The 24,106-nt window shown below is 48.7% G+C and overlaps 1 protein-coding gene across 2 annotated transcripts in view; it reads right to left on the bottom strand.

The window, feature by feature from the left end:
- Window positions 1–296: 296 nt before the first annotated feature.
- MYH10 (myosin heavy chain 10) overlaps window positions 297–24,106 on the bottom strand; it is a 1,173,511-nt gene continuing 1,149,701 nt past the window's right edge. For both annotated transcript variants that reach the window (XM_069654592.1, XM_069654593.1), the window contains exons 41-43: window positions 11,150–11,258; window positions 10,149–10,321; window positions 297–2,021 (exon numbers count right to left, since the gene is read on the bottom strand). In XM_069654592.1, the coding sequence (XP_069510693.1) occupies window positions 1,874–2,021; window positions 10,149–10,321; window positions 11,150–11,258 (430 nt within the window). In that variant the 3' untranslated portion in view covers window positions 297–1,873. The remainder of the gene's footprint in view (window positions 2,022–10,148; window positions 10,322–11,149; window positions 11,259–24,106) is intronic.

The raw sequence follows: 24,106 nt of genomic DNA, 5'->3' as shown, positions 1-24,106 counted from the left end.
CTGAAAACACTGATGGAATACATACGTTAGATATTGCTTTGTATTGCAGTGTTCTGGTTTCTACCAAAGGGCAGGAGACATTGATCAAGTTTATCACTTCGGATAACGAATGCATGGCGCTCTAACATAGACTAAACCATTTAATTATTTCCACTGACTGATTTTCACAATGGATAGTTCACGTTCAATTTTCTTTTTACAAGAAACTCTGCAACTTGTAATCATGATCTGCACGGTAGTCCACTGTATGCTCTCTTATCTACCCTCCCAAGTAGACAATCAAATCAACCACAGTGTTCTATAATGAATAGGTTTATTGTCTTACAAAAATCATTGGCTAGAAATATGGGTATACAAGAAAAACATTTTGCAGTCAATGCCTGGTGGTCAACAGCCAGTGCCATCTTATAAAAGAGAACAAAAAAAAGGAAATCCACACACGCACACATGCACACAAAATCCTTCCGAACAGATGTTAAAGCTTAATACCAACAGAGAAAATAGTCTACTGAAAGCACATTGCAAAGAATTGAAAGGTTCGGTTAACACTGATTTAAAATCTCTGCATACTGAGGATACCACTGTTTAGCGAGGTCCACTCGACCGGAGCTAGTGAAAACACAAACATACATTAAAAATGCTGTTATAGGCAAATTAGATATGGAATTTTACTTTAACAATTATTGTCGTAGTAGTGTCTAAGGCACTTTCTTCCTGGTCATTTCTTTTCTCCTAGTTAAAAAAAAAGAATCAATGACTTGCCATAACACTACCCAAAAGATAAGCACGTTGTAAATTCATACACTGGTTTATCAGCTTTCAGGCACCGCTTCTCCATCATTCACCTTTTGTAAACATTAAACTTGAAATAAAATTGGACTTGATAAAATAACAGGCGGCAGAAGGGGCTTTAAAGTTCACGTTCTGTACATGTTTTTTACTGGGATACATACATGTATATTTTCACAACATCCCTAACCAATAGTTTAAAATGTCTAACCAGTATAAAACAGGGATTACTTCATTAAATATATAAAAAGGATTCTAGCCCACTGTTAATAAATTAAACATGTTTCTCAGTGGTTTGGGGCCTTAGCTTCTATCAGAAACAGTGGTGGATACTGTGCCCATGTACGCTGCCATTCTTCATTGCGGCTGTTGGAGGACTCAGGACTAAAATGTAGGACATACTCTACTGGAGAAAATGTACTCCCAGGAGATCCAAATACACGTTCAAAGAAATACCAAAAACAAATTAAAACGCTGGATCTCATTTCCTCTGCCTTCAGGTTCCTGAACTTTTTCAAGCAGCACAGCATTTTCACAGCATTTTGCTTGTGGTATCATGCCTTCCATTTTAAATTACAATATATATAAAGATTAGGACATCATCTTCACAGACTCTCCAACAGACTTACAGCCAAAAGGCTGCACAACCAAGGAAAAGGAAGCCGGTCTGCAGGGCAGGTCACATGCATAGTAAAGCTTAAACTACATACTGATGTGCTCCGACAAACCTGTACCTGGGAATGACTCGTTAAAAAAAAACATATCTTTCTTCACATGATGCTCTATAAAATGGCTTTATGATTATCTTGAAAGATGGTGAGCAGAACTTAAAACATACTGTTTTTCCTTCATATATATTTATATATAAAAAGCGATTGTACCTATATCTGAAGCGGGGGTACGGTATGCAGAGGATAGAGAGCAGCCCCAAGACACTGCTCGCAATGCAGCCATGCCAAGCATGTTACAAAGAAGTCAGACTTGGAGCCGCAAAGCAGCCTGATAGTTCAATGTCCCATGCTCGCCTCCTCCCACCCCATCCGTCTATTGAAAAGTGTCTGAAAGCCAACAACAGGACTTCGCATTACTCGGCAGGGGTAGTGGGCTGTGTATCATTCACGTCGCTAGCTTTGCTGTCAGCATCATCATCAGAGAGGTCTAGCGATGCTCCCTCTATCTGTAGTTGGCGACGTCCGGACCGGGAGGATGAGAAGGAGATGGGGCCGCCTCGCCTATTGAGGAGAAGAAAAAAAAAAAGATCAAACCAGTGGGCAATAATCCTTTACAAGTGAATATTAATACTTGCACACGTTTCAAACACACTGGAACTGCAAAATAAGCTTGTCCATTGTCATCCACAGGTGCTCTCCAATTGTCATCCCCCATCTCCAATCTAAGACGTTCATTACACTGGCTGGCTGTGAAAGAGCGCGTAGACTTTAAAATCCTTTGTCTTGTTTTTAAATGTGTGAACCAGCTAGCTCCAAGTTATCTATCGGATAAAATCATGAGCTACATTCCAAGCCGTCAATTACGCTCATGTGACAAGAATTTGCTGCATGTACCACAGTCTAAATACGTGAGCAAAGGGGACAGAAGATTTGGAGTCTATGGACCAAGACTTTGGAATAGCCTCCCTGGTACTATTCGAGACCTGACAACACTCACTGCATTCGGTAAGGCTGTGAAGACTCATTTATTCCGTGAAGGGAATACTGATGGTCAGCTACTGGATTGTGTGAAATATTTCTGACTTGATAACATTACTATGGAAGCAGATTTGCCGTCATTTGATACATCAGCACCCAGATACGATTAGAAGGCTATTCACAAGAAGGAATATTAACAATGCTAAGTAATTTGTTCTTCTAATGTGTTCCTCTTTCCCACATAGATTCATCATTACTCTCCCCACCCTAACCCCTCTCTCCCCCCAATGCCCAGTGTCGAAGTTAAATGATTATCAATACATTTAGGAACCTCCTCGTTTGCCAGCTCATAACAGGTCTTAATGCATACGATGACCCAGCACAAGATACTTACCTTTACAGTACTCTTTTTGGATCGAGAAAACAAATTAATGCCCTCTTATGGTACAAGCCAATTAAACCTCCCCTCAGTCCTGGCAGAAGGCAGAGGAAACAACATAGGTACATGAAGCTTACGAGACAGATGGAATTCAGAGCCTGCTTTCAGAAGTGTGTTAGGTCGCATTGCTGACCTGTGGCTCCGAGCTAAACCCTGTGATATTTTGGCTTATTCAGAACTGGTTCACTGACCGTTTCCCATAGCGAGTCCTTATCCAAGGCCCCAATAAGGGTGCTACTCTGTATTGTGCCCTGTGAGAGAACTTGTATGCCTCAGGGTGTAGTGCCCAAAAAGGATCATGTGCTTTCATGGGCATGTTACCATGCTCACAGCTATGTGACCCCTGGAAAATGATAGCAGCGAGAATTTGTGGTAAGTCCTTGCTACTCAAAAATAATTTGGGAACATATCGGTTCCATGGCACGGAACCTATAGGCGTATTTTCATAGTTAGAAACTCTGAAGTTGTTCCACAGCTAAAAGTATCATCCTGTGTGTGAAAGGAAATGTATGTGGCCATACATGGCATTGGCTAACTTCAGTCCAGAAAGCCTCACGCTAGGGCAGCCAAGGCAACGTCTGAGGAGCATTTTACCAAGAGGTCTGCATTCAAGGCTGAATCTGCATCCTTTGTGTCTGCCCAGGAATAAGTCTAGGAATGTTTGAGCGAGGCAAACCCAATAATTGTGTGTTAAAGGCCCTGTACGCCCCCCACAGCCGGGGTGAAAGCTATTTGCACGCCAGGGTTTATCCGGGGTGCATGTCCCCCTTCCCTCTGGGAGATTGGCGTCGCTTGCGCAGAGGGGTTGCAACGTGGCGAGGGAGCCTCGTCTCCAAGAAGCCAGAGGAAGGTGAATTTCAGGTGGCCGGCCATGCCCAAGCCAGTGCTCATTTCCCTGGGACGTGTGCCGGTCCCAGGGGTATCTGAGGGGCAGGTGGTGAGACCCCGACCTCGATCCCCATATCCCCGGGAGCTGCTCGCCAGCCCCCTGCCATTTGGGTGAGTCTCGTAACACGAGTGAGAGGGACCCTGTGGCGTGTGGAAGGCTGGAGCAGAGCTGTGAAAGAGAAAGACAATGCGATAAGCGAAAGTGAAGGAAAGTAAAGGAAAGTAAAACGCACAAGTGGCGCAAAAAGTAAAGCAGAGAAAAGTTGAATGTGTAAACCCAGCACAAAGTGACATAACGTTTAGAAAAGGGTGCGAGTGACCCACAGGCAAAAAGGGAAAGTGCTTGAGGCACAACACGAAGAAAAGGAAGGTGTAAGGGTGCACAACCACAGGAACAGTGTGTGCCAGGGGCACAATGCAGATAAGAGGAGTGTTCAAAAGGCAAAGTGAAATAACGAGATGGTGCAGGTGTGCAGTGAAAGGAAAGAAAGGTGAAGGAGAAGAAGAACTAGAGTGAAAAGATCACAGGAAGAAAAGGTGCAAGAAGCGAGAGACAGAGTACAAAGATAGGGGTCAGCGTGGTCGCAGAGGGGAGGAGTCAAAGCCTCCGACACTACCCCATGGAAAGAACTATGTTAAAACGGTGCATTCTGACAAGGTTAACTTTTTTAAAACTAAAGGGGCCTAAGCTTGAGGAAGGGAGCCCCAAGAGGCCCGACACAAACTGTATGTTTCCTTTTTGTTTGAAACTGGAAGGATTGAAGCTTGGGAAAGGGAACCCCAAGAGACCCAAAGACATTGAGACTTTTGGTTTGACTTGCTACCAGAGCCCTACCTGGAAGATTCCAACCTTTCTTTTGAGTCACGCTAATTGTGGTGAGACTACCCGAAACCAGTCTTGGTTTATCCTTTTTTTTAGTCACCATTTTTCCTTTAAGAAAATCCCTGATTATACATTTTATTTAAAGTGAGGACAACCATAGTTTTAGACACAGACAGATTCATCGACAGACATTAGACACATCAGTTGAGGGAACACTCCCTTTAGAGTTAGGGCCAGTAAGGCATTACACCAACCCAACACATTTCTTAAATAAAGGTTGTTTCAACTATTTCCTTTGAGTCTGTGTCACTCTCGCTACCATGCCTGCCTCACACTGGTCAGAGCCATGCCAGCGTGTGCACCAGCGTAACCTCCAAAAAGCTGGTCATCCTTCTGGACGTCCCTCGTTTGAGACACGTAGTAGGCGAGGGCCCACACTGCGTCAGCAGATGGAATCATTCCTCTGCCTTGAAAGGATGGGGACAGAGGAAAATACACAGGAAGATGGATCTTATGAGAGATGAAATTATGAGACCACTTTGGGTGGAAGGAGGTCTCACTCTAAGCATCACCTTCTCTTTGGAGAAAACCAAATAAGGAGGTTTAACAGACATTGCCTGGAGCTCACTCACCAGTCTAGCATACGTGATGGCCACCAGGAAGATCACTTAAGGGTGAGCAGTCTATTAGAACAAGAATGTAGGGGCTCAAATGGAGCACCCATTAGAAACTTAACAGCAAATAAAAATACCACACCGGAACCACAAACTGGATTGGAGGAAACTGATCCCACAATCGCTGTAAATACTGCATATCAGTGGGGATTTTGAAGAAAGTGCCCATCTCAGGGGACGTAGGTACCACGTCACAGTGCCAATCTGCAGACCTATCAGGCCAAAGACAGTAGCAAAATCCAGGAAAGTGGATAAGAGGACACGAAATCGGGTCAAAATCCCTTTCCTGGCACTAAGCAACACATTTACGACATCTACGAGCATAAATTGACTTAGTGCCGGGCATCTGGACTGAAAGTAGCACATCCAGGACATCGTCTGACAAGTCCCACTTCTTGTATGTCAGACTCTCAGTAGCCAAGCATGAAGGTCCAGGTTGCTGAGGTACGGGTGGTGGACCCACCCCTAAAACTGGGAGAATAGATCCATTCTCCTCGGAAGGCTGAAGGGAGGACAGAGACATGTCCAGCAAATCCTGGTACCACATCCTCCAAGTCCAGTCCAGAGCGATCCAAGATCAACGAGGTACCGAACAGGAAGTCTCCTGAGAACCAGCAGAGTGACCGGGATCACGGGAATGCATAATGGAGATTGAACGTCCACTCAACGGTCAATGTATCCCCATGAACACTGACGAGGAAATTCCCTGCAGCAGGAAAAAATATGCACTTCTTGTTCACATTGGAAGTAAAGAGATCTACTTGAAAAATCCACCAGTAGGAGAAAATCTCCCTCGAAACCTCTTGGCAGAACTCACCACTTGTGGGAGGCCAAAGACTGCTCAAGGCTTCTGGCGTGATATTCTGTCTTCCGGCAAGATGGGCAGTCATTGGAGAGACTTCTTTCAACAGAACCACAGTGCCATTTCTTCTCTGCAAAGTGGCAAGGACCTCACACCATTTCATTTGGTGAGGTATCGCATGGCCACTGTGTGGTCCGTCAGGATCAGCACAGTCTTGTGTTTCAGAGGGCAGGAAAGCGACCAGAGCCAGCCTGACTGCACACAGCTCCAGCAAGTTGATATATTTCTGAGACTCTGCGAGAGACCGCAGTCCGTTCACCGTAAGATCTGACAAGTGCCCCACCCTATCAGAGATGCGTCCATGACCACAGTGACCTGGGCCCAAGGTTGACTTAACAACGCACTATTGAGCAAGTTGTTTCGAACGGCCCAACACGCAAGATGCTGAGCCATCAGATTTGAGACCTACAAGGGGTCCAACATGTGGCCCTGAAACTGCGACTACTGGCAACGGAGAAGCCACGGAAGCCATCTCATGCGCAGCCGCCCTCTGCCACCACTAGGACGCAGGTGGCCATGAGGCCCAGATGGGATTGGAGGACATTCACCATCTGGAAGAGGTTTACCACTCGATACTCTGGCGAAAAGGCCCTGCCCAGGCGAGTGTCCAAGGCCGCACCAGTAAAACAGAGGGATTGGGATGGCGAAATCAGACTTTCTAAAATTCAGGGAAAAGCCCAGGCTGTGCAATAGAGTGCATGTGCGGAGAAAGTGCTCAGATACTACATCTGGAGTGTGAACTCGGATAAAACAGCTACCCAGGTAGAGAAAGACATGAATGCCCTCCATCCTGAGGTGAGCCGCCACATCTGCTAGCAGCTTGGTGAAAACCCTGGGCGCCGAAGAAAGCCCAAGCGGCATGATCCTGAACTGGCAATGGCGTTGATCCACCACGAACCTCAGGTAATTCCTGTACTTTCAATGAATTGGCACATGGAAGTAGGTATCCTGAAGATACAGGGAAATCAACTAGTCCTGCAGATCAATGACTTGTAGACTCTGGGATAGTGTAACCATCTTGAACTTGCATAGGAAAAAGTTCAGCAGCCACAGATCAAGGACGGGGTGCAAGCCCCAGTCCTCTTTTGGTACCAGAAAATAGGTGGAGTATCACCCCTTCCTGCGTTCTGAGTAGGAAACTAGCTTGATTGCGCTTTGACAGAAGCCGATGGTCCTCCTCCAGCAGAAAGGGGTTCCAGTGACAAAGGGGTGGCCGGAGGGCCGTGATCCAGGGGGCACAGTAAGGGATAGAAGGCAGTATACCTGCTAAATGACCTGTAAGGACAAAGCATCGAACGTGGTTTTTGGCCATTCCGGGCTGAACAAGGAAAGCCTCCCACCCATTGATGACGAATGGCAAAGCCTGTCACTGAGGTTTGCTGCTTTGGAGAACTGCAAGGACAGCAGCCACTGCAAGACCCCCCCCCCCTCGCTGGGCACCCTTTCCTCTGCCTCTTGGGAAGCACCTGCCTTGACATTGGCCCCTCTGGGCAAAGGAAGGAAAGGGACGAAAACCCCTGTCCTGAGACGACTGCTGTGTGGAAGGCTGTTGTACTGCTAGCCCCAAAGACCTTCTAGAGGGCATTGTCAGCTTTTGCTCCAAAAAGGTTATGGCCCTCTAACAGCATATCCAACAGCCTGGTCTGGACGTCGGCATCAAACACGGATGTCTTCAGCCACAGGTGGTGCTGACCACTGTGCTAGTGGCAATAGCCCTCCTCACACAGTCTGCTGTGTCAGTTGACTGCAGCATCTCACATGCTGCCTCCTTGTCGTCAGAGACCAAGGACAGGAAGCCGTCCCTCATCTCTCCCTCTTGGACATACTCATCCACATTGGCCACTGCCATCCAAAGGCTGAAGGATAACTTCACCATGGCGCAAGAGGCATTCATGGCCCGCAGTGCAAGACTGTTCAACGCAAACCACTTCTTGCCCAATGCATCATACTTTATTACTTTTCCTGTCTGGTGCAAGGGACGGGAAAGTAGAAGTCTTCAGGCTAGCCGTCACAGCTTTAACCACCAAGTTCTCAGGCGAAGCATAGGAGGAAAGAAAAGCTGGATCCGAAGGAGAAGGACCATGTGTCCTTGCCAGATCCCTGTCCACTGCCGGAACAGAAGCAGGTTTCAAGCACATGTCCAATACGGGGGCCTGCACTTCCACACCGAAGGGCAGTAGCGTCTCTTTTTTGAGGGCATCGTGAAGAATATCACAAAGTTTGCACTGTACTTTGGACTTGGATGGAGCAGACAGCCCCAGAGTACCGGCCACCTTAGCCATCAAGCGCTGGAAGGAGGCGGCATGAGGCTTTCCCCGGGGTGGGAGCTGGCATACATTCCATCTCCAGGGAGGTGTCAAGGCCACTGGCACCCTGCAGGTCCTCTGCCAGGCTCTGCGCATCCTCACATTCCCTGTACAATTCTTCTGGGAAATTCTCACCTCCCTAGAACCTATAGGTTCAAGCCCAAAAGGGACCAGTCGCCTTCCTTGTCTGAGATGTCATACATGCACGACATGGAGGCTTCCTGAGAGTGGCTGTTGTCTCTGTCTGGTGCAGGCCTGAGCCCTTAGGAGTGCTTGAGTGGTCCCCAAAGGGTATCCTGCCGGTTGCAGCAAACCCTGTGCCGATGCTGACAGATCTGTCGCCTGCACCACAGGTGCTGAGGCTGGAGTCAAAGGAGCCTTGGCAAAGATGTACACCGTCTTCAGGCGTAGGTTCTCCCATTCTCAAGGCTCGGTAGGAAAAGGTATCTGCGCTGGACACTCTGGGAACTCTGTGGAGCAGTGGCTCTTCTTCAAAGAAGACAAATGTCAGTGTGAGGACTCAGTCGAGGAGTGGGACCTCTTCCAATGTTGCTGCTTCTTCTTGTCCTTTTCCTTGCGGGAAGCCTTTTACTCCAAAGCGTTGTTCCGCACTGTGTGACCTTGAATGAAACCGCGACGCATCACTTTTTGACTTGTCGATGAAAGTGAAGATCTTCGCCGCCCTCCCCTGGAAGGCTTAGGGGTGCATGTACTGGCATGGCCGGCAATCCTTGGTGACATGCTCCTCGCCTAATCAATATAAGCAAATCCGGTGCTTATCAAAGACCGACATTTGCCGGCTGCAGTCTGCACACTGCTTGAAGCCCAAATCCTTGACCGGAGTAGGCATGACTTGTCTTGAAAAAAGTAGGTAAGCTCGATGAGCATGTTCCGATCAGCAAACCGAGTGCGTGGAAAAAAGGAACGGAGGTCATGGGACGCAGCATGGCTATATATACTGGTCCCAATGTCGTATCTAGAACGGTGAGTGTAGAGGTGCCAGACGGAGCCGACACAGAGCACCCCCCGCCACCCCCGACGGTGGAAAAGGTTCCGGAGAACAGCTGCACTGAGATAGGGATATCATAGCTGAGGAATCTTTGGGAGGAAAGAATCCATTAGAAATGGAATTCTGCTCTAACAAGTTAGTACTCATTTCGTAAAATGGGGAGAAACAATATTTTGTATATAGTAAAAAAAAGTAGTTGTAATTCCTAACAGGAACATGTTTACACAAGTAAAAATATATTTTATAAATATTTAAAAAATACCCATTGTTCTTGTAAGTTTTGTGACTTGTCATCGCTGTATAGTAAAAGATGTATGATTATCATTTAGACAATTTTACATAATGCAAGACAATGGCAAAGCTCCTCTTTTTGGCTTGGTCTGAACACATCACATCAGCAGTAAAGATGACATAACAGGACAGGCACACACACACACTTAACCACTATGCCTTATTTGTCTTTGCGGGGAGCTCTAGCCAGATTTTTAGAAAAAAGCTACAGAGATATGCAGCTTATCTGGAGCCCTGAAATCAAGTTTTCTACTGCTTCCATACCACAAAGAGAAAAAGCACATTGTATAGTTATATTTGACGTAATATAAAATGGAAGGTCCTGTGGATAAAGGGCTTGAACTGTTCTGATTCTAATGTATTAGCATTTATAAAATCTTTGATAAAGGTAGACTGCAGTAGGTTAAGGGAAGCTTACCTCAGTCGATTTTTCAACGTGCTGACTTCACGACTCAGCCCTTCAGTGGCCTCTGTGGCATCGTCCAACTCGCGCTGAAGTTTTCGGCGGGAGGCATTGGCTCGTGTAGCTTCTTCCTCAGCCTCCTCAAGCTGACGCTTAAGCTGTTTCATTCTCGTATTGGCCTTCTCCATCTGAAACGAGAAAAGGTCAAAGATTGAAAAATAAAACCTTACATTTTGCATGATCTTGAACAAAAAGGGTGCTATAGAGTATAATCCTGGGGTGACCTAAAAAGCCAGTCAAACAGATTTCAGTAAAGAACCACAAATCCACTTGTGTGTGCATAATTCCCATTTTATACATGGTTTCTATGGCTTTTGTTTGGCTCCATTAATATGTATAGTCATCCCCACCCCCTGAAAGATACCAGGATCACATTACTGTGCAAAACACACCCATGTATAAATGTATACATTGTGCATCTCATCGCAAATATTGGACGTGGTCCTACTAAATCCATAGCAAGAACTATTGCTAGGTGTCATCTTGCATACAGAAACGGCATTACTCTCAAAGACCAGCTGAAGTCAAATAGGTCTTCAATATTCTAAAGAAAATCAACACCACTTGTCTTTCCTGAACTGTACCCTGGATACAACTAGAGAACTGTCAACTACTTACGGCTTACCATAGCATCTTAACACATATCCACTTACCAATTCTAGCATGGCTGCCACATCCATACCCTTACGTTGAATACCCTGGGTGAAACCTCTATGTTCATTGCTCCTTTGCTTCCCAGCTAGGTTTGAACTTTATAAATCCCAAACATACAAACACTTAAGCACTGTGTATTGCAACAATCTGCTGTATGACACTAGATCACATTATGGACTCTTTAAAGGGGATAAAGATCAGCCAAACAATGTCCTTTACATCACATTTTAAAAACCTGCACCATGAAAGAGTCACAATCTAATCTGCCTCCCACCGAGAACTCCTGCTCTCCTTTAGCCCACCTGCTCTTTGTACTGATCAGCATGTCGACGTTCATCTTCCACTTGCATAAAAACTTCTTTCAGCTTCTTCTCTGTACGACGCACCAGTTTGTTTGCAGCAGCTCTTTCCCTGAGAAGGAAATAATTATTAACTCCACGAGACTTCACAAATTGCACTGTCCAAAATTGGAAATACACAGAATGGGTTACATGACTAGTTTTAGCAGAACCAAAATTTTACATCAAATATTTGCAACTGTTTGCATATTTGCTACTCGTTCTGATAATCCAACTGAGTTAATATTCAAAAGATCAACATCCCGACTCTACTTTTAGGTGCTCATAATGGCACATTTTGAAAAGGCACACTTCCTAGTTTTAGAGCGGACAGTGTATCTTTGACCGTCGGTTGAGTAGTCCATACGGTAAGCATGATTTTTAAGCAAAGCAAACAAAAGCAAAATTGCCAAGAATGATTTAAGTCCAAGATACTTAAAAAGTGGAGAAATTACTTACCAGTAATGTTCTTTCTATCGCTTCTTCAACATTCTGCTTCTGGACCAAACCGTTGTTTTGTCGAAAGCCACATCGAGGTGTTTCACCCGATTCAGTGAAAAGCCTGATCCTCGAAGATATGAGGTCCGGCACAGCACCTTCGGCATGCTCATCAACCCCCCCAACACAATCCATGGCGTTGAAGCTGGCCGGAAGTGCCTGAAACGCCATCTCCTTGCTGTCCTTGATTGATCTCCCCCCTCAGGGAAATGGTTGGTTGCCTCCGAACTAGTCCTCCAAAGGACATGGGGGTATTTGGCGAATCACAAGAGGCACTAACCGCCTTTAACGCCATGCTCCCTTAGGTGAACCCTTTGTGGCCAAAGCATCCATCGTTCTTCTTCGACTCCTTGTCAGTAAAAAGATGGGATGTCGAGGTGAAAGGCTTCAAGTTCACTGTTGCAGCCTGCAGCACCAATCCCTCGGGGCTCCGGTGCACATTAGGAGGGGCAGATCGCCCACTTGTACTTTTTCGTAAGCTCAGTGGTGACCACCGGCGTTGAGCAAGGGCACAGCCACAAATGCATGAACAAGTCCGCTATGGCCATGTTTAACATAAGGTTCTTTCTGACTGTGTTCCATTGTTCAGTATATATGTCATCACATACGGCTGGAATGGTTTCAAAGGAGCGCCGAGGCAGAGAGAGAGAGACGCCAACTTTTCGATTGCTTTGCAGTACTCAGCGTTTGAATGCGCGCACAAAGGCTCCTGCTGCATCTAGATGTCGGGGGACATGTCCAGCCCGTTTGTGCCATGCAGACCCTCTGCCAACTCCATAAGCCCCGCTTAGTCGACCATGAAATCAGGCAGTGGGTCCATGTCCGTCCCTAGTAAAGGCCCAATTTTTTGTGGAATACGGTCCCCTTCTTCATCGAAAATCGTCTGTATGGATTCAAAGAAATACAATCTGGACTCTGGTGCATAGCCACGGTCACAGGGCTGATCTATCGAGAGAGGGATTTCGACATGACCCATCAACGCCTTTGATGAAATCGTCGGTACTGATGCAGTCAGTACCTTTTTGAGGTTGACCTCAAGAGCGTTGGACTGCCTTTGGGCATCTTCGTGCCGGACAAACCAGGCAAGGTCAGTGCCGTAACTGCGAAAAGTCATTGAGGCCGAAGCTGTACCAGCCACAGCCTTCTCAAAGATCAGTATCATATGCTTCTTAAATTTCTCCCATTCCTCCTCGAAGCCCCTTTAGGTGTGTAGGACTTACCCTTTTCACCTGACGATTTGGAGTTGCGCTTGTGTCTGTGCTTCGTTTACTTATGGGAGGAGGAAGAGCGATGGGACTCACTATATGAGTGTGACTGCTTCTTCAAATACTTTCAACGCCTACTCTCCCTTTCCTTTCCTGGGGTAGGTCCCTTAGTGTCTAGGCAGCCGGAGATTTTGATGGGAGCCTCCCTAGTGACAGTTTTGATCAGCGTTCTGTGATGGGTCAGAAGAAGGATGCAGACTGTTTAAGGAGATTTGCAAAAAAGTTTATTAAATAATAAGGTGTAAATGTAAATATCCCTATGGCTATGGGGTATTCCCTACCTAAAGGAATAACTAAGGTGCTTGCCTTTTCCAATGCCCAAAAAGAATCTGTAAACCGTCCAAGAAATTAACACTATCTGACCCTATCACTATTCCAAACAAAATAAAGGGGCAGGAGAAGGGCTCCCTTTGCCTGCTCTGTGCTTTCAGCACTTGTCTTCTCAATATGTGCTTTTTCAATAGTTCTTGGTAACTCTTCATCAGTTCATTCAATTCTTTTCTCACGTTACTGTTTGTATTCTTCACTTCAGATGTGGTTTTACTTGGTTCAGATTGATGTATCATAAAGACCCCTTTGGTCTTCCCCTCTTCGTACCCCAAACGTCACACAAGTTAAACCTGGTGGCCAGTGGGCGAGAGTAAGGCCGAGAAAGAGGAGAATCGGCATAACACCCCAGCAAACCAAACGTGTGTTATTTGTGAGATGCCTGGAAAGCATCGTACCAGTTGGCCGCGAAACGGGCTAATGGAAGACTGGAGATTGGGTTGTGGTGGCATGACCTGTAGTGGGTGACCCGTGCAGTCTGTCAACTTCGCTGAGACCGCTAACACCGGCCTTTCGCAAAGTCGCATAGGCAGGCTTTAGAAGCATCCAGAGCGGTGGTGGCTCAATGGACTGTACAGAAGGTACGGTTGGGTCCATTACCAACATCAGAACAACCCGAAGTACAGGGCATAGGAAACAAGCGCGCAACGTGAACAAAATTATATATCACCACAATGATATCACCACTTTCTAGACTCAGCATACACTATATCACAATAGGGTGTTGGAGGGGTTACTTAGTATCCCCTTTGTCTAGTTTCTCATGTAACATTTTATCTTACCCTTTCTACAATTAATGGCTGGTGCCAGTGGTTTACTTTTTACTACCATTGAGTTTTTCTACCGCGGGCTGCAATTGCAGCTGCAGTAAAGCACCCAGGGGTGCCCATTTTGTCAAAATGGCCAGGTCTGTTTCGCCATTTTTTTTTGGAAAGGTCCTTGAGATTTACTCTGCGTGCCAAACCAGGTTTGGTCCCTTTGTTTTGTCTTTGGCGGGATACACTGGGGAAGCCCACCTCTGGCTCCAGAGTGTCTGGCTGGGGCAGGAAGTGAGGGAGGTGCCTGAAACTCCTTATGCTTAATTCCCATTTGTTACAGGAATGCACCCAACGGTGATTGGCCGGCTTGCTGCCCTTGGAGGACGGCCACCCTGCTGTGTGATTGACAGCTAGGCTGCGAATGGGAGAAACCTGCATAAAAAACAAGGCTTGTTGCTTGGAAGGCAGAGTCAACCACTGGACGAAGGAATCCAAAGAAGAACTTGGAAGAGACATTTGCTGCAATTCCTGGAACATTGGTTTGCCCGGTGAAGACCTACTGCTTTAATACCAATCAACCTCAGAGTGAACTTGTCTGGACATCCTCTCGGATCTGGCTGTACATCCATTGCTGCTCCAGGAATCGATTGCCAGGGAGAGGGACACCAAATCGAGTGCATCACTTTTAAGTTGGATCCGAGCTCCAGGAAGATCCTCTGGACTCCCATGAAGCAGGACTGACCAAGCCTGAGCAACCTCAACAGAATGCTGGACCTCAGATTCGAGGAAAGTTCATTTAGGTATCTTAGACCCGCAGTGGTACTAATTGCGAGGGTCGCGAGAAGCTGAAACCGGGAAGTGCTGCTGATCTGAAGTTTGCCCAATGCTGCTGCCGACCTTCAATTCGTAGCGCAGGAGTCCCCAGACGTCCTCCCTTTTGTCCCCGCGACTGAGGTCTAGGAACAGGATTTGCAGACCTACATAGGAACAGAAGCCAGCTGGAACCTATTTCTTCTAACCAAAGGTACTGTAAAATGAAGAGGACTTACCTTTTGTCGTGTAGACTTGCTAGTTCTCAGTTGAGACTTGTCTTGGTTGCCTCTGTAGAGTTGCTTGCAGATTTGCCCCTCACAAGCCTCCCAAGCTTGTGGCCCTACTGTGATTTCATTTTTATACAAACACTTCTACAACATTGTGCATGACGTTTTACCTACCTGCAAAAGTGCTTCAGCTCACCTAGACCTTTGCTCAACTAACATTGGCTGTCCTGGCTCCCTGAAACACTCTTCTTACCTCTGACTTTGTGTTTTGCCTTTCCCCCAGGAAAGGGTTCATTTACTTTGCATTGGAGGGTTCAAAAAGTACTTACCTGCTTAAGAATATTTGTTTACCATTGTTTTATTCCCATATCTTTTATTTTTGACCCTAATCTCAGTATTGCTCTAAATGTACCAGTGATATATTAATGTCCACAGTGTCCTAGTTATTTAAACCAAGAAACAGAGTGTGCATTTTGAGGTCTATTTTTGTGTTACATATATATTGCTCCCTTCTATAGAAGACTTATTCAACTGACTGTTAAATAAATAATTGTTTAATCAAGAAATTATAAATTACTCACCGTAGTGACTAACATACTTAGCCCTTAGTCCCCTTTCCTCCATACTGCATGGGGGGTCCCTTCCAAGGGACGGGAGACAACCTTTTTCACCAGAAAAAACCTCCTTCCCCCTTTAAATTTAGAGGCGCGCGGGGGTGCGGCCCAGGGAGCATGCACTGCCCTGACTCCGCCCTCCGGCGCCACACCTCAGTCCCCATTGACGCGTCGACAATAGATTTAACACTGCCTAATGACACCAGTATTATTAGGGGGGGGGTTGGTGGGACGTATGGAGGAAAGGAGACTAAGGACTTTGTCACTACGGTGAGTAACCTATAATTACTCTTACGTCCCCGTCCCCTTTCCTCCATATTGCATGGGCGATTAGAACTGAATGTAGCCCCAGGGTGGAGAGGAAACCCTCCTTAAGCAAATAGGTTCCTGAGAACCGCCTGTCAGAACGCTGCAGTAGATCTAGAGCCAACATCCACACAGTAATGCTTGCAGAAAGCCGAGGGAGTGGCCCAAGTGGCCGCCCTGCGTATGACTTGCCAAGGGACATGAAGCTGGAATGGGATGGCCGTTGCCTTGGCCCTGACTGCGCGGGCATGCATGTTGGCCAGGAACGGCTTGTGCTGACCCTCGTACGCTTCTTTGATGGCAGAGAACATCCAGCGGGATATGGAGTCCTTGGAGGCCTGATAGCCTGGTCTTGAGCCTCCGAACGTGACAAAAAGGGATTCCGATTTGTGGAAACCCTTGGTCCTGTCCAAGTAAAATTTCAGGGCACCCCTGACATCCAGGCAGTGCAGCACCCTCTGTGCTCCATCCTTGGGATCAGGAAAGTACATAGAAAGGACTAGTTCCTCGTTCAAGTGGAAAGCAGACGGCCCCTTGGGCAGAAATGCCGAGTGTGTCCGCAGGACTACTTTGTCCCTGTGAAATGTGGTATATGCCTGCGAGGCAACCAGCACCTGTATTTCGCTGACTTTACGAGCCGAAGTGAGGCAGACTAGCACGGCCGTCTTGATGGTGACCAGCCTGATGTCCGCAGATGCCATTGGCTCACATGGTTTGTGTGCCAGAGCTATGTTGAGGACCCACACAGGGTGCGGCCTCTTGACGGGCGGATAGAGCCTTGCGAGCCCCGTCAGATGTTTGACAATAGGATTGGAGGAGGAAAAGATCACATCCTCCAAGTTCCTGTAAGCCCCAATGGCTGCGAGGTATGTACAGCAGGTGTCCACCTGCAACCCAGAGTGGGCGAGGTGCGCCGAGAAGGAGAGCATGTCGTCCAGAGAACATGCCAGGGGGTCAATTTCCTTAGCGTCTGCCCATTGGCAGAATCTGGTCCATTTACTCTTATACTGGGCCCTGGTAGCCTTGCTCCTTGTGTCCTGTATGATTTACAGATTAGCCTGTGAGAGGCTGAGGTGCCGCAGCGTTACCTGCTCAGGTACCACGCTGTGAGGGCTAGTTTCTGTGGGACGGGGTGGGTGACCCTGCCCCCCCTGTTGCGCTAGCAGATGTGCTGGGCCCATCAGAAGGTGAATTGGAGGCACCTCCGAGAGGCTGAGCAGCTCCGAAAAGCATGGCCTGGCTGGCCACCATGGAGCTATTAGAATGATGTTGAGTTGGCGAGACTTCTTGATCATGCGAATCGCTCTGTGAATCAGCGGAGTGGGCAGGAAGGCGTAATCGCTCATGCCGTTCCACTGAAGCCGAAATGCGTCGCCGAGGGAGCCAGGGCCCTGTCCGTGCCAGAAGGCGAACTGAGGGCACTTCTTGCTGTGCCAGGTGGCAAAGAGATCCACCTGGGGCTGACCCCACCAGTTGAAGTTCTTCTGAATTGACGAGGTCGTTTAGCTGCCACTCGTAATTGTCTGCTCCCAACCTGCTGAGCCAGTCTGCCTCCAGGTTGGATTCCCCCGGGAGGTGGACTGCCATGAGGAATATGTCATTTTCCAGGGCCCACTCCAACATGATGATTGCCAATCTGCACAGAGTAGAGGATCTGGTGCTTTCCTGCTTGTTGACATAGTACATGCTGCTCGAGTTGTCTGTCTGGATGAAGACAACCTTGCCCTGAAAAGTGGTAGGAATGCTCTGAGCGCTAGCCAGATAGCATTCAGCTCTAACCAATTGATGTGGTATTCCTGCTCCTGTTGAGTCCAGGTGCCGTGGATAGAGAGATCGTCCAGGGTGGCTCCCCAGCCCTTGAGCAAGGAGTCTGTGGTGATGGTGGCCTGCGGGGAGGGAGGCCGAAAGGGCTTGCCCATCCGTAGCTTGCAGTCCCTGGACCACCATGTTAGGTCCGGGTGGAGAGATGGAGAACGTTCATCATCTCGGATTGGGAGCCCCGCTCCTGGTTCCATGATGCCGTGATTTGCAGCTGAATCCGCCTCATCCTCAATCTCGTGTGTGAAAAGGCTAAAAGGACCGCCGCCAAGAGACCCAGGAGATGCTGGTACCACCAATCCGAGGTCAACTCTTTGCCGAGGAAATGGGAGGTGGCTCTCTTGATGGCCGAGATCTTGTTCTCCAAAGGAAATATCTTATCAGAGCACATGTCCCAGATGAGGCCCAAGAATGTCTGCGTGGGCTGCAGCGGCGACTTCTTGAGATTGAGCAAGTGTCATGAACCATGGACATAGCCCCTTCTGGTCTTCCTGGTCCTGGTCCAGACGGAGAGTGTGCTCCTTGATACTTCCAACATGGCCGTGCCCAGTGCCGTGTTCCGTACTAGCCTGTACGTCGGACACGGCACGTTCTATAAATGGGCCACGCCCCCACGCGTCTCAACGCTATCTCGGTAGTGTCTCGACGTGTGTGTGCTGCTCGGCGTTACCCTTCCAAGTTCCTGGCCAACTCCCTTATTCTTTCTTCCCCTTTCCCCTGTTTCCAGTATCTCTTACCTTTCTTCGATCCTCTTCCTGGACGTCCTGGAACACGCGACTTCCTGGAACTTTGAACGCTCGCGCTGGAGTCAGACTCGACTCGCGTGCACTTATACAAGTCCCGGTCCGGCCGGGAGAAGGAGTCCTCCTCGGAACGCCACAAGAAGAGAACTCAGGTGAGCCGGGGGGAAACCTTTGACAGCAAGAAGCCCAGATTGTGCAGTGTGTTCATAAGGGCATAGGAGGAGTGGTGAACCGCTTCCGGAGATGTAGCCCTGACGAGCCAGTCATCGAGGTATGGGTAGAGGTGGAAGCCCTGCGCTCTCAGGAGGCCGGCTACCGTATTCATTAGCCTGGTAAAGCCCCTGGGGGCCGAATTGAGGTCAAAAGGGAGGACCTTGTATTGAAAATGGTAGCCCATGATCCTGAACGGTAGGAAAGAACGATGGGGCTGCCAAATCGGGACATGTAGGTACGTGTCCTTCAGATCCAGGAGCACATCTAGTCTCCCTTGCACAATGTCTCCACTGTAAAAGCTGGCGTAACCATCTTGAATTTTTGTAGGGGTAAGGAGAGGTTAAGGCTGGAAAGGTCCAGCACAACTCTCAGGCCAGCCTGGTTTTTCTTCTGAATGGTGAAAATCCTAGAGTAAAAGCTCATGCCTCGCCAGGAGGCTGGGACTTCCTCCACTACCTGGCTCTCTACGAGCGACCGGATCTCCGCCAGAAGAGTTGCTGTCCCACCCTGAGGGAGTGGAGAAGAAGAGGGAGGAGATGCTGGGATGGGTAGGCGGCACCCCGTGGATTCTACGGAGAGGATCCAGGGGTCTGCGAAATTCTGGCACCAGAAATGTGCAAGCCTGCCCCCCACTGGAGACACATGGATCTGAAGGGGCATGTCATGCCTTCATTCCCTTGGAAGCCGTCATGGAGCAGGGGGCCTGGAAAAAGCCCTTACTACCCCTCCTCCCCTTTTTGTTGCTTGCGCCCGGTTCGGAGCTAGCGAGCAGTCCGCCTGCCTGGATCTCCGTTCCTGGAAGCCGCAGAACCCTCTATACATATGCCCCGTGTCGGAGCGCTGATGGATAAAGACTTGGCCGTTTGTGAGCTGTTTTTCTTCTTGTCCAACTCTTCCTCTGTGGTGGAGTGGAAGAGGCCCCACCCACCCCCTCGAATGGTAGATCTAATAAGCGTTCCTGGACGTCCGGGTTGAATTTCGTCGCCTGGAGCCAGACTGTCCTTCTCATGTCTGTGGCGATACAGATGGCATGGCCAGAGGTGTCAATTTGGGCCACGGTGGATTCTATGAGGTCCTGTGCCACCAGGTTGGCCTCAGCCAGCCCCGCCTTAAAACGTGATTTGCTCTGCCTGGTTAACGGCAGCCAACATGGCATCAGCTTTAGCCTGACGAAGATGCAAGGACGCGCTGGAATAGAGTTTCTTCCCATACGCCTCCAAGATCTTCTCCTCCTTGCTTAGCAGCGCCACAGAGGAGGCGGCTGAGGCTTGAGTATAGTGATGCCGCAGTGATCACTGAGGAGTGTGGCTGAGGATGGGCTGAGAGCAATATTGTATCCCCCTCCATCTGCCTGTACTTGATGTCCAGGCGGCGATTGACCAGCTGGACCGAGTGGGGCTTGAGCCAACATTTCTTGGCCAGGGAGACTACATCGGTTTGCAGTGGAATCCCGTTTTGGTTGAGGGGCGTTGCGTGAGGACTTCAGCCAGAACCCCCTCTGACGGCTGCTCAACCTCGGGTTGGGGTAGGCCCAGGTACTCCGCCAGCCCAGCAAGACGTTTGTGGAAGGCCCTGGCTGAGGATGGCGTGTCGGGATCCTCCTCATCTGTATCCTGTGGAGGAGGTGGAGGAGTAGCCGGGGCCGGAGCCTGGGGTACAGTGACCGCGGCCAGAGGCAGAGGAGGAGGCTGGTACGGAACCACCTGCGGAATCGGTTGGGGAGCCAGAGGCAGCGGCTGCACCAGGAATAGGACTGCTAGGACTTCCCTGATGGCATCCTTGAGGATAACCCCCGTCCGAGGAGACTTCATGGCCCCGAGGAAGCTCTCGAAGAACCCCTCTTCACTGGCCGGAGAGGTGGTAGGGGGTACTGATGGGGTAGCTGGGAGCTGTTGGAGCCGCAGTATACCCTGCCCGTATGGACGCAGTGGGAAGCTGGCCTGCGCATAAGAAGGATAGGCTGTAGGCCACATAACTGGTTGAGGCCAGTCCCATCTTGACACTCAATCTTCGCCGAACTCCTGGAATGGTGTCGGACGGGTGCCTCTGTCTGGCACGGTGGCCATCTTGTCGAGCTGCCTGCCGTGTGACTGATGTGTTGCTCGGCTCGCTGTGCCCACCCTCCTCCAAGACACTTGCGTGTGGGTCACAAGGCCTACCCTGCTCCTCGGGCCTCGGCCCGGTAGATGTGACACCCTCGACCCGGGGGTCAATAGAGCTGTGTTTAGGCGCCCCCTCTGCCGCATTGCCGATAGACGGGTGGAGCCCCTCGGATGATAATCCGGTATAAGAACTTTCTGGTCCCACAACACTGCCACCGGGAGGATCCAAGTATCCGTTGGCCCGAAGGCCGGTAGCTGCAGCAGCCTCAGTGCACGTGCTGGCACAAGGACCTGAACGGTTCCTCCCGCGCGGGAGAGTCCTTGGGAAGGAATCTCCTTTGCGGGGTGTGATAGAAAATAGCAGCCCTACCTTGGGCCTGGCTCGTTGTTTCACAAAGTTCTTGAGGTCCTCTGGAGGCGACTTCTGGAAGAGCTCCCTCCACCTGGCTAGTGTGCTCAGCGATTTCGATGACAGCGAGCCATACACTGTACAAGCTTGCCAACCGTGGTCTGGGCCAAGGCAACGTAGGCAGAGGGCGTGGGGGTCTGAAGTTGGGAAGAGCCCGTTGCAGGATGGACACCTGATGAACCCTGTGTAAGTCGACATGTGCCTGGGAGGAGCGTGACGCATGATGACCGAGTACCTGAATGATAAAAAAACAAAAAAGACAAAGAAGTATCCGTGCGTGAAATTACATGGCCAAAGTCAAACCCAGGAGCGCTGGTGAATTCGGCCCATTCCCGTTGACACGGATGTTAGGCAGAAACCTGTGCAGTTCCCTTAGGGACCACTGCAAAAGATTTAGGACTACAGGTGGTTGGCAGTAAACCCAATTGGTAGCAGTCTGTACCACCCAGATTTACCTGGTAGCTGTGGCTGAGCAGTCAGACTTCTCTCAAGATGAGTTAGGTAATATAGAGTATACACAATAGGTACAGAGATACAGTAGCACAAGCAAACACTGACCAGAGCTTTGGTGTAAAAGTATATAATTATTTATTTAAAGACACACTTGTAAATTACACTAGCACAAAAAGAGGTAAGTAATTTCAACACAAAGTCACTATTATATATATATACAACCCTGATTACTTATTAGACAAGTCTTAATGAGAAACACCACTTATTTTCAGACAGAGGTGAGCGCTTAACATAAGATGGCACTCTAATAAGTTAAGAAAAAGGGAGGGAAATGGCAAAGTTATGAAAGCACACAAATTTCAATACTTTTCAAAGAACCACAGTGAGGCAGGTTAGGCAAAGTCTACTGGAGAGCAAGGAAGTTCAAATGCCAGGCCCACTCTTAGAGAGAACAAGCGAAAGGTGTCAAGGATCACACAGTGGGGTTATGCCCAAAGAGTCTTTGTAGATAGTTCATAAAAGATTGAGATCAAGTCAGGAAAAGTTAGTTAACAGGCCCCAGGCTAAACCAGGTTAGAAAGTCGAGGATTTACTGTCACCCCGAATGATCTGTCGCAAGGGAAGCCAGGCGGGACACAGTACCTGAAAATGGGAAGGACGCTCCAGCGGGGGCAGTTGTTCCTGGCGGTGCAAGTTGCTGTTTCGTCCAGAGGAAGAGGAGGTCTCGACGTGGAGGGAAGCTGCAGGTCGTTGCACTGCCAGGGAAGAAACCAGCCGCAGAGTTTCCCGGTTACAAGGTACTACCCTTTTCTTCGCTGTAGTGGTAAACCGTGGTATTCCGGTTGCTGGGGTGCTTGGCACTGGCAAGGCAGCCACGAGATGGTCCAGGAAGGCGAAAAGACGGGCAAACTGGTTATCCCCACCAGTCCGGGCTGGAGATCTCCTCTGTCGTCAGGAAAAGTGTTGAGACGGTTTAGCAGATCTCCACCGGTGGTGTCGTCGTTGCAGGTCGGCTCGACTTCTCCCTCCTCGGATTCTTTAGGTCCTGTGGCGACTTCTGAAGTTCCAGTCCCCAAAGCCCTGCTTTTATGCAGAAAACCCCCATTCATTCAGCCTAGCTGTCACTCAAACATGCTAAGTGGTGAGCCGGGCGGCTCACCACTTGGGCCAATCACACAAGAGTGCGACTTGAGTTGCCGAGGCAACTCAGTCCAGGGTGCCTAAACCCCCTCCCACACCCCCTATGGTACACAGACAGAGTGGCACCACTTTTGGAGGCTTCTGTGGAGAAGCCCGCCAAAAAAGAGGAACAAAGGGCTCGACTTGGGTTGGAGTCACAGAAGCGAACACAAAAACCATTTTGGAACCAGGTTTCGGCAAAAAATACCAGCCGGTGAATTTATATTAATTTAATAAATCGGCGGTATGTTCGAGGCTATTTTAAAAAGTGGTAGCTCGAACAATGGGAAAATCCCATAGGAATATATTTGCAGTCGAATATAAAAAGTAGTATCCACTGCCACCAGCCAAAACTCGGTCGGGGGGACTGGACAGTGCCCCCTCGAACAACAGACCCCGGGGCAATCGAATTGCCCCGACCAATACGTCCACAATATGATGGTTTGTATTGGTTCTGTTCACAATTTAAGACTAAAAAAGCCAATGGTGACTTTACATGCCCTGGGAGGCAGTCAGTCCCAGGGTATGGAGTCTATGTTTGGGGGTCGCTACGACAACACCCCTGGGTTACGACACAGAGGGTGCTGTGTAACCCACATATCAAAAACACATAAAGCCCTATGGGGTAAAGGACCCCATAGCCCATAAAACACATACAAAGTCAAAGGAACACCTCAAATCATGTCAAAGAGTGGGAGGAAAAGAGTCTCACTCTTAGCAGGAGAAAAAAATAAACCCCAAAAATCCAGCAAAGCTGCTGGGGGACTCACTAGGTTTGGGAAATTAGCCTTTACAGAGAATTCTCCCTAACAACGGAAAAGGGGACTGACGTGTGGCACCGGACGGCGGAGTCAGGGCAGCCCATGCTCCCTGGGCCGCACCCCCACGCGCCTCTAAGTTTAAAGGGGAAGAAGGTTTTTTTCTGGTGAAAAATGGTTCTGTCTCCCGTCCTTGGAAGGGAAACCCCATGCAGTATGGAGGAAAGGGGACGGGACGTAAGAGTAACCTTGAGTGCAAGTGTTTATTTTAGTACTTGTCACTGTGAAACCCTACAGCTCACATTGATGCCTCTTGAAATAAGCCTGGCTGCTCAGTCGCTCTACCAACTTGTGTAGTACATGCTTATACAAAAGGTCAGGTTAACTATTGCTAAGAAGTCAAGGCTGGTTCAGTCTCCCACAGGGTACTGCATACAA

The sequence above is a fragment of the Ambystoma mexicanum genome, chromosome 3q, assembly GCF_040938575.1.
Source record: "Ambystoma mexicanum isolate Mex_15411 chromosome 3q, UKY_AmexF1_1, whole genome shotgun sequence".
In the NCBI taxonomy this organism is placed as follows: Eukaryota; Metazoa; Chordata; class Amphibia; order Caudata; family Ambystomatidae; genus Ambystoma; species Ambystoma mexicanum.
The sequence above is the reverse complement of the archived record's forward strand: the minus strand, read 5'-3'. Positions and strand labels throughout refer to the sequence as shown.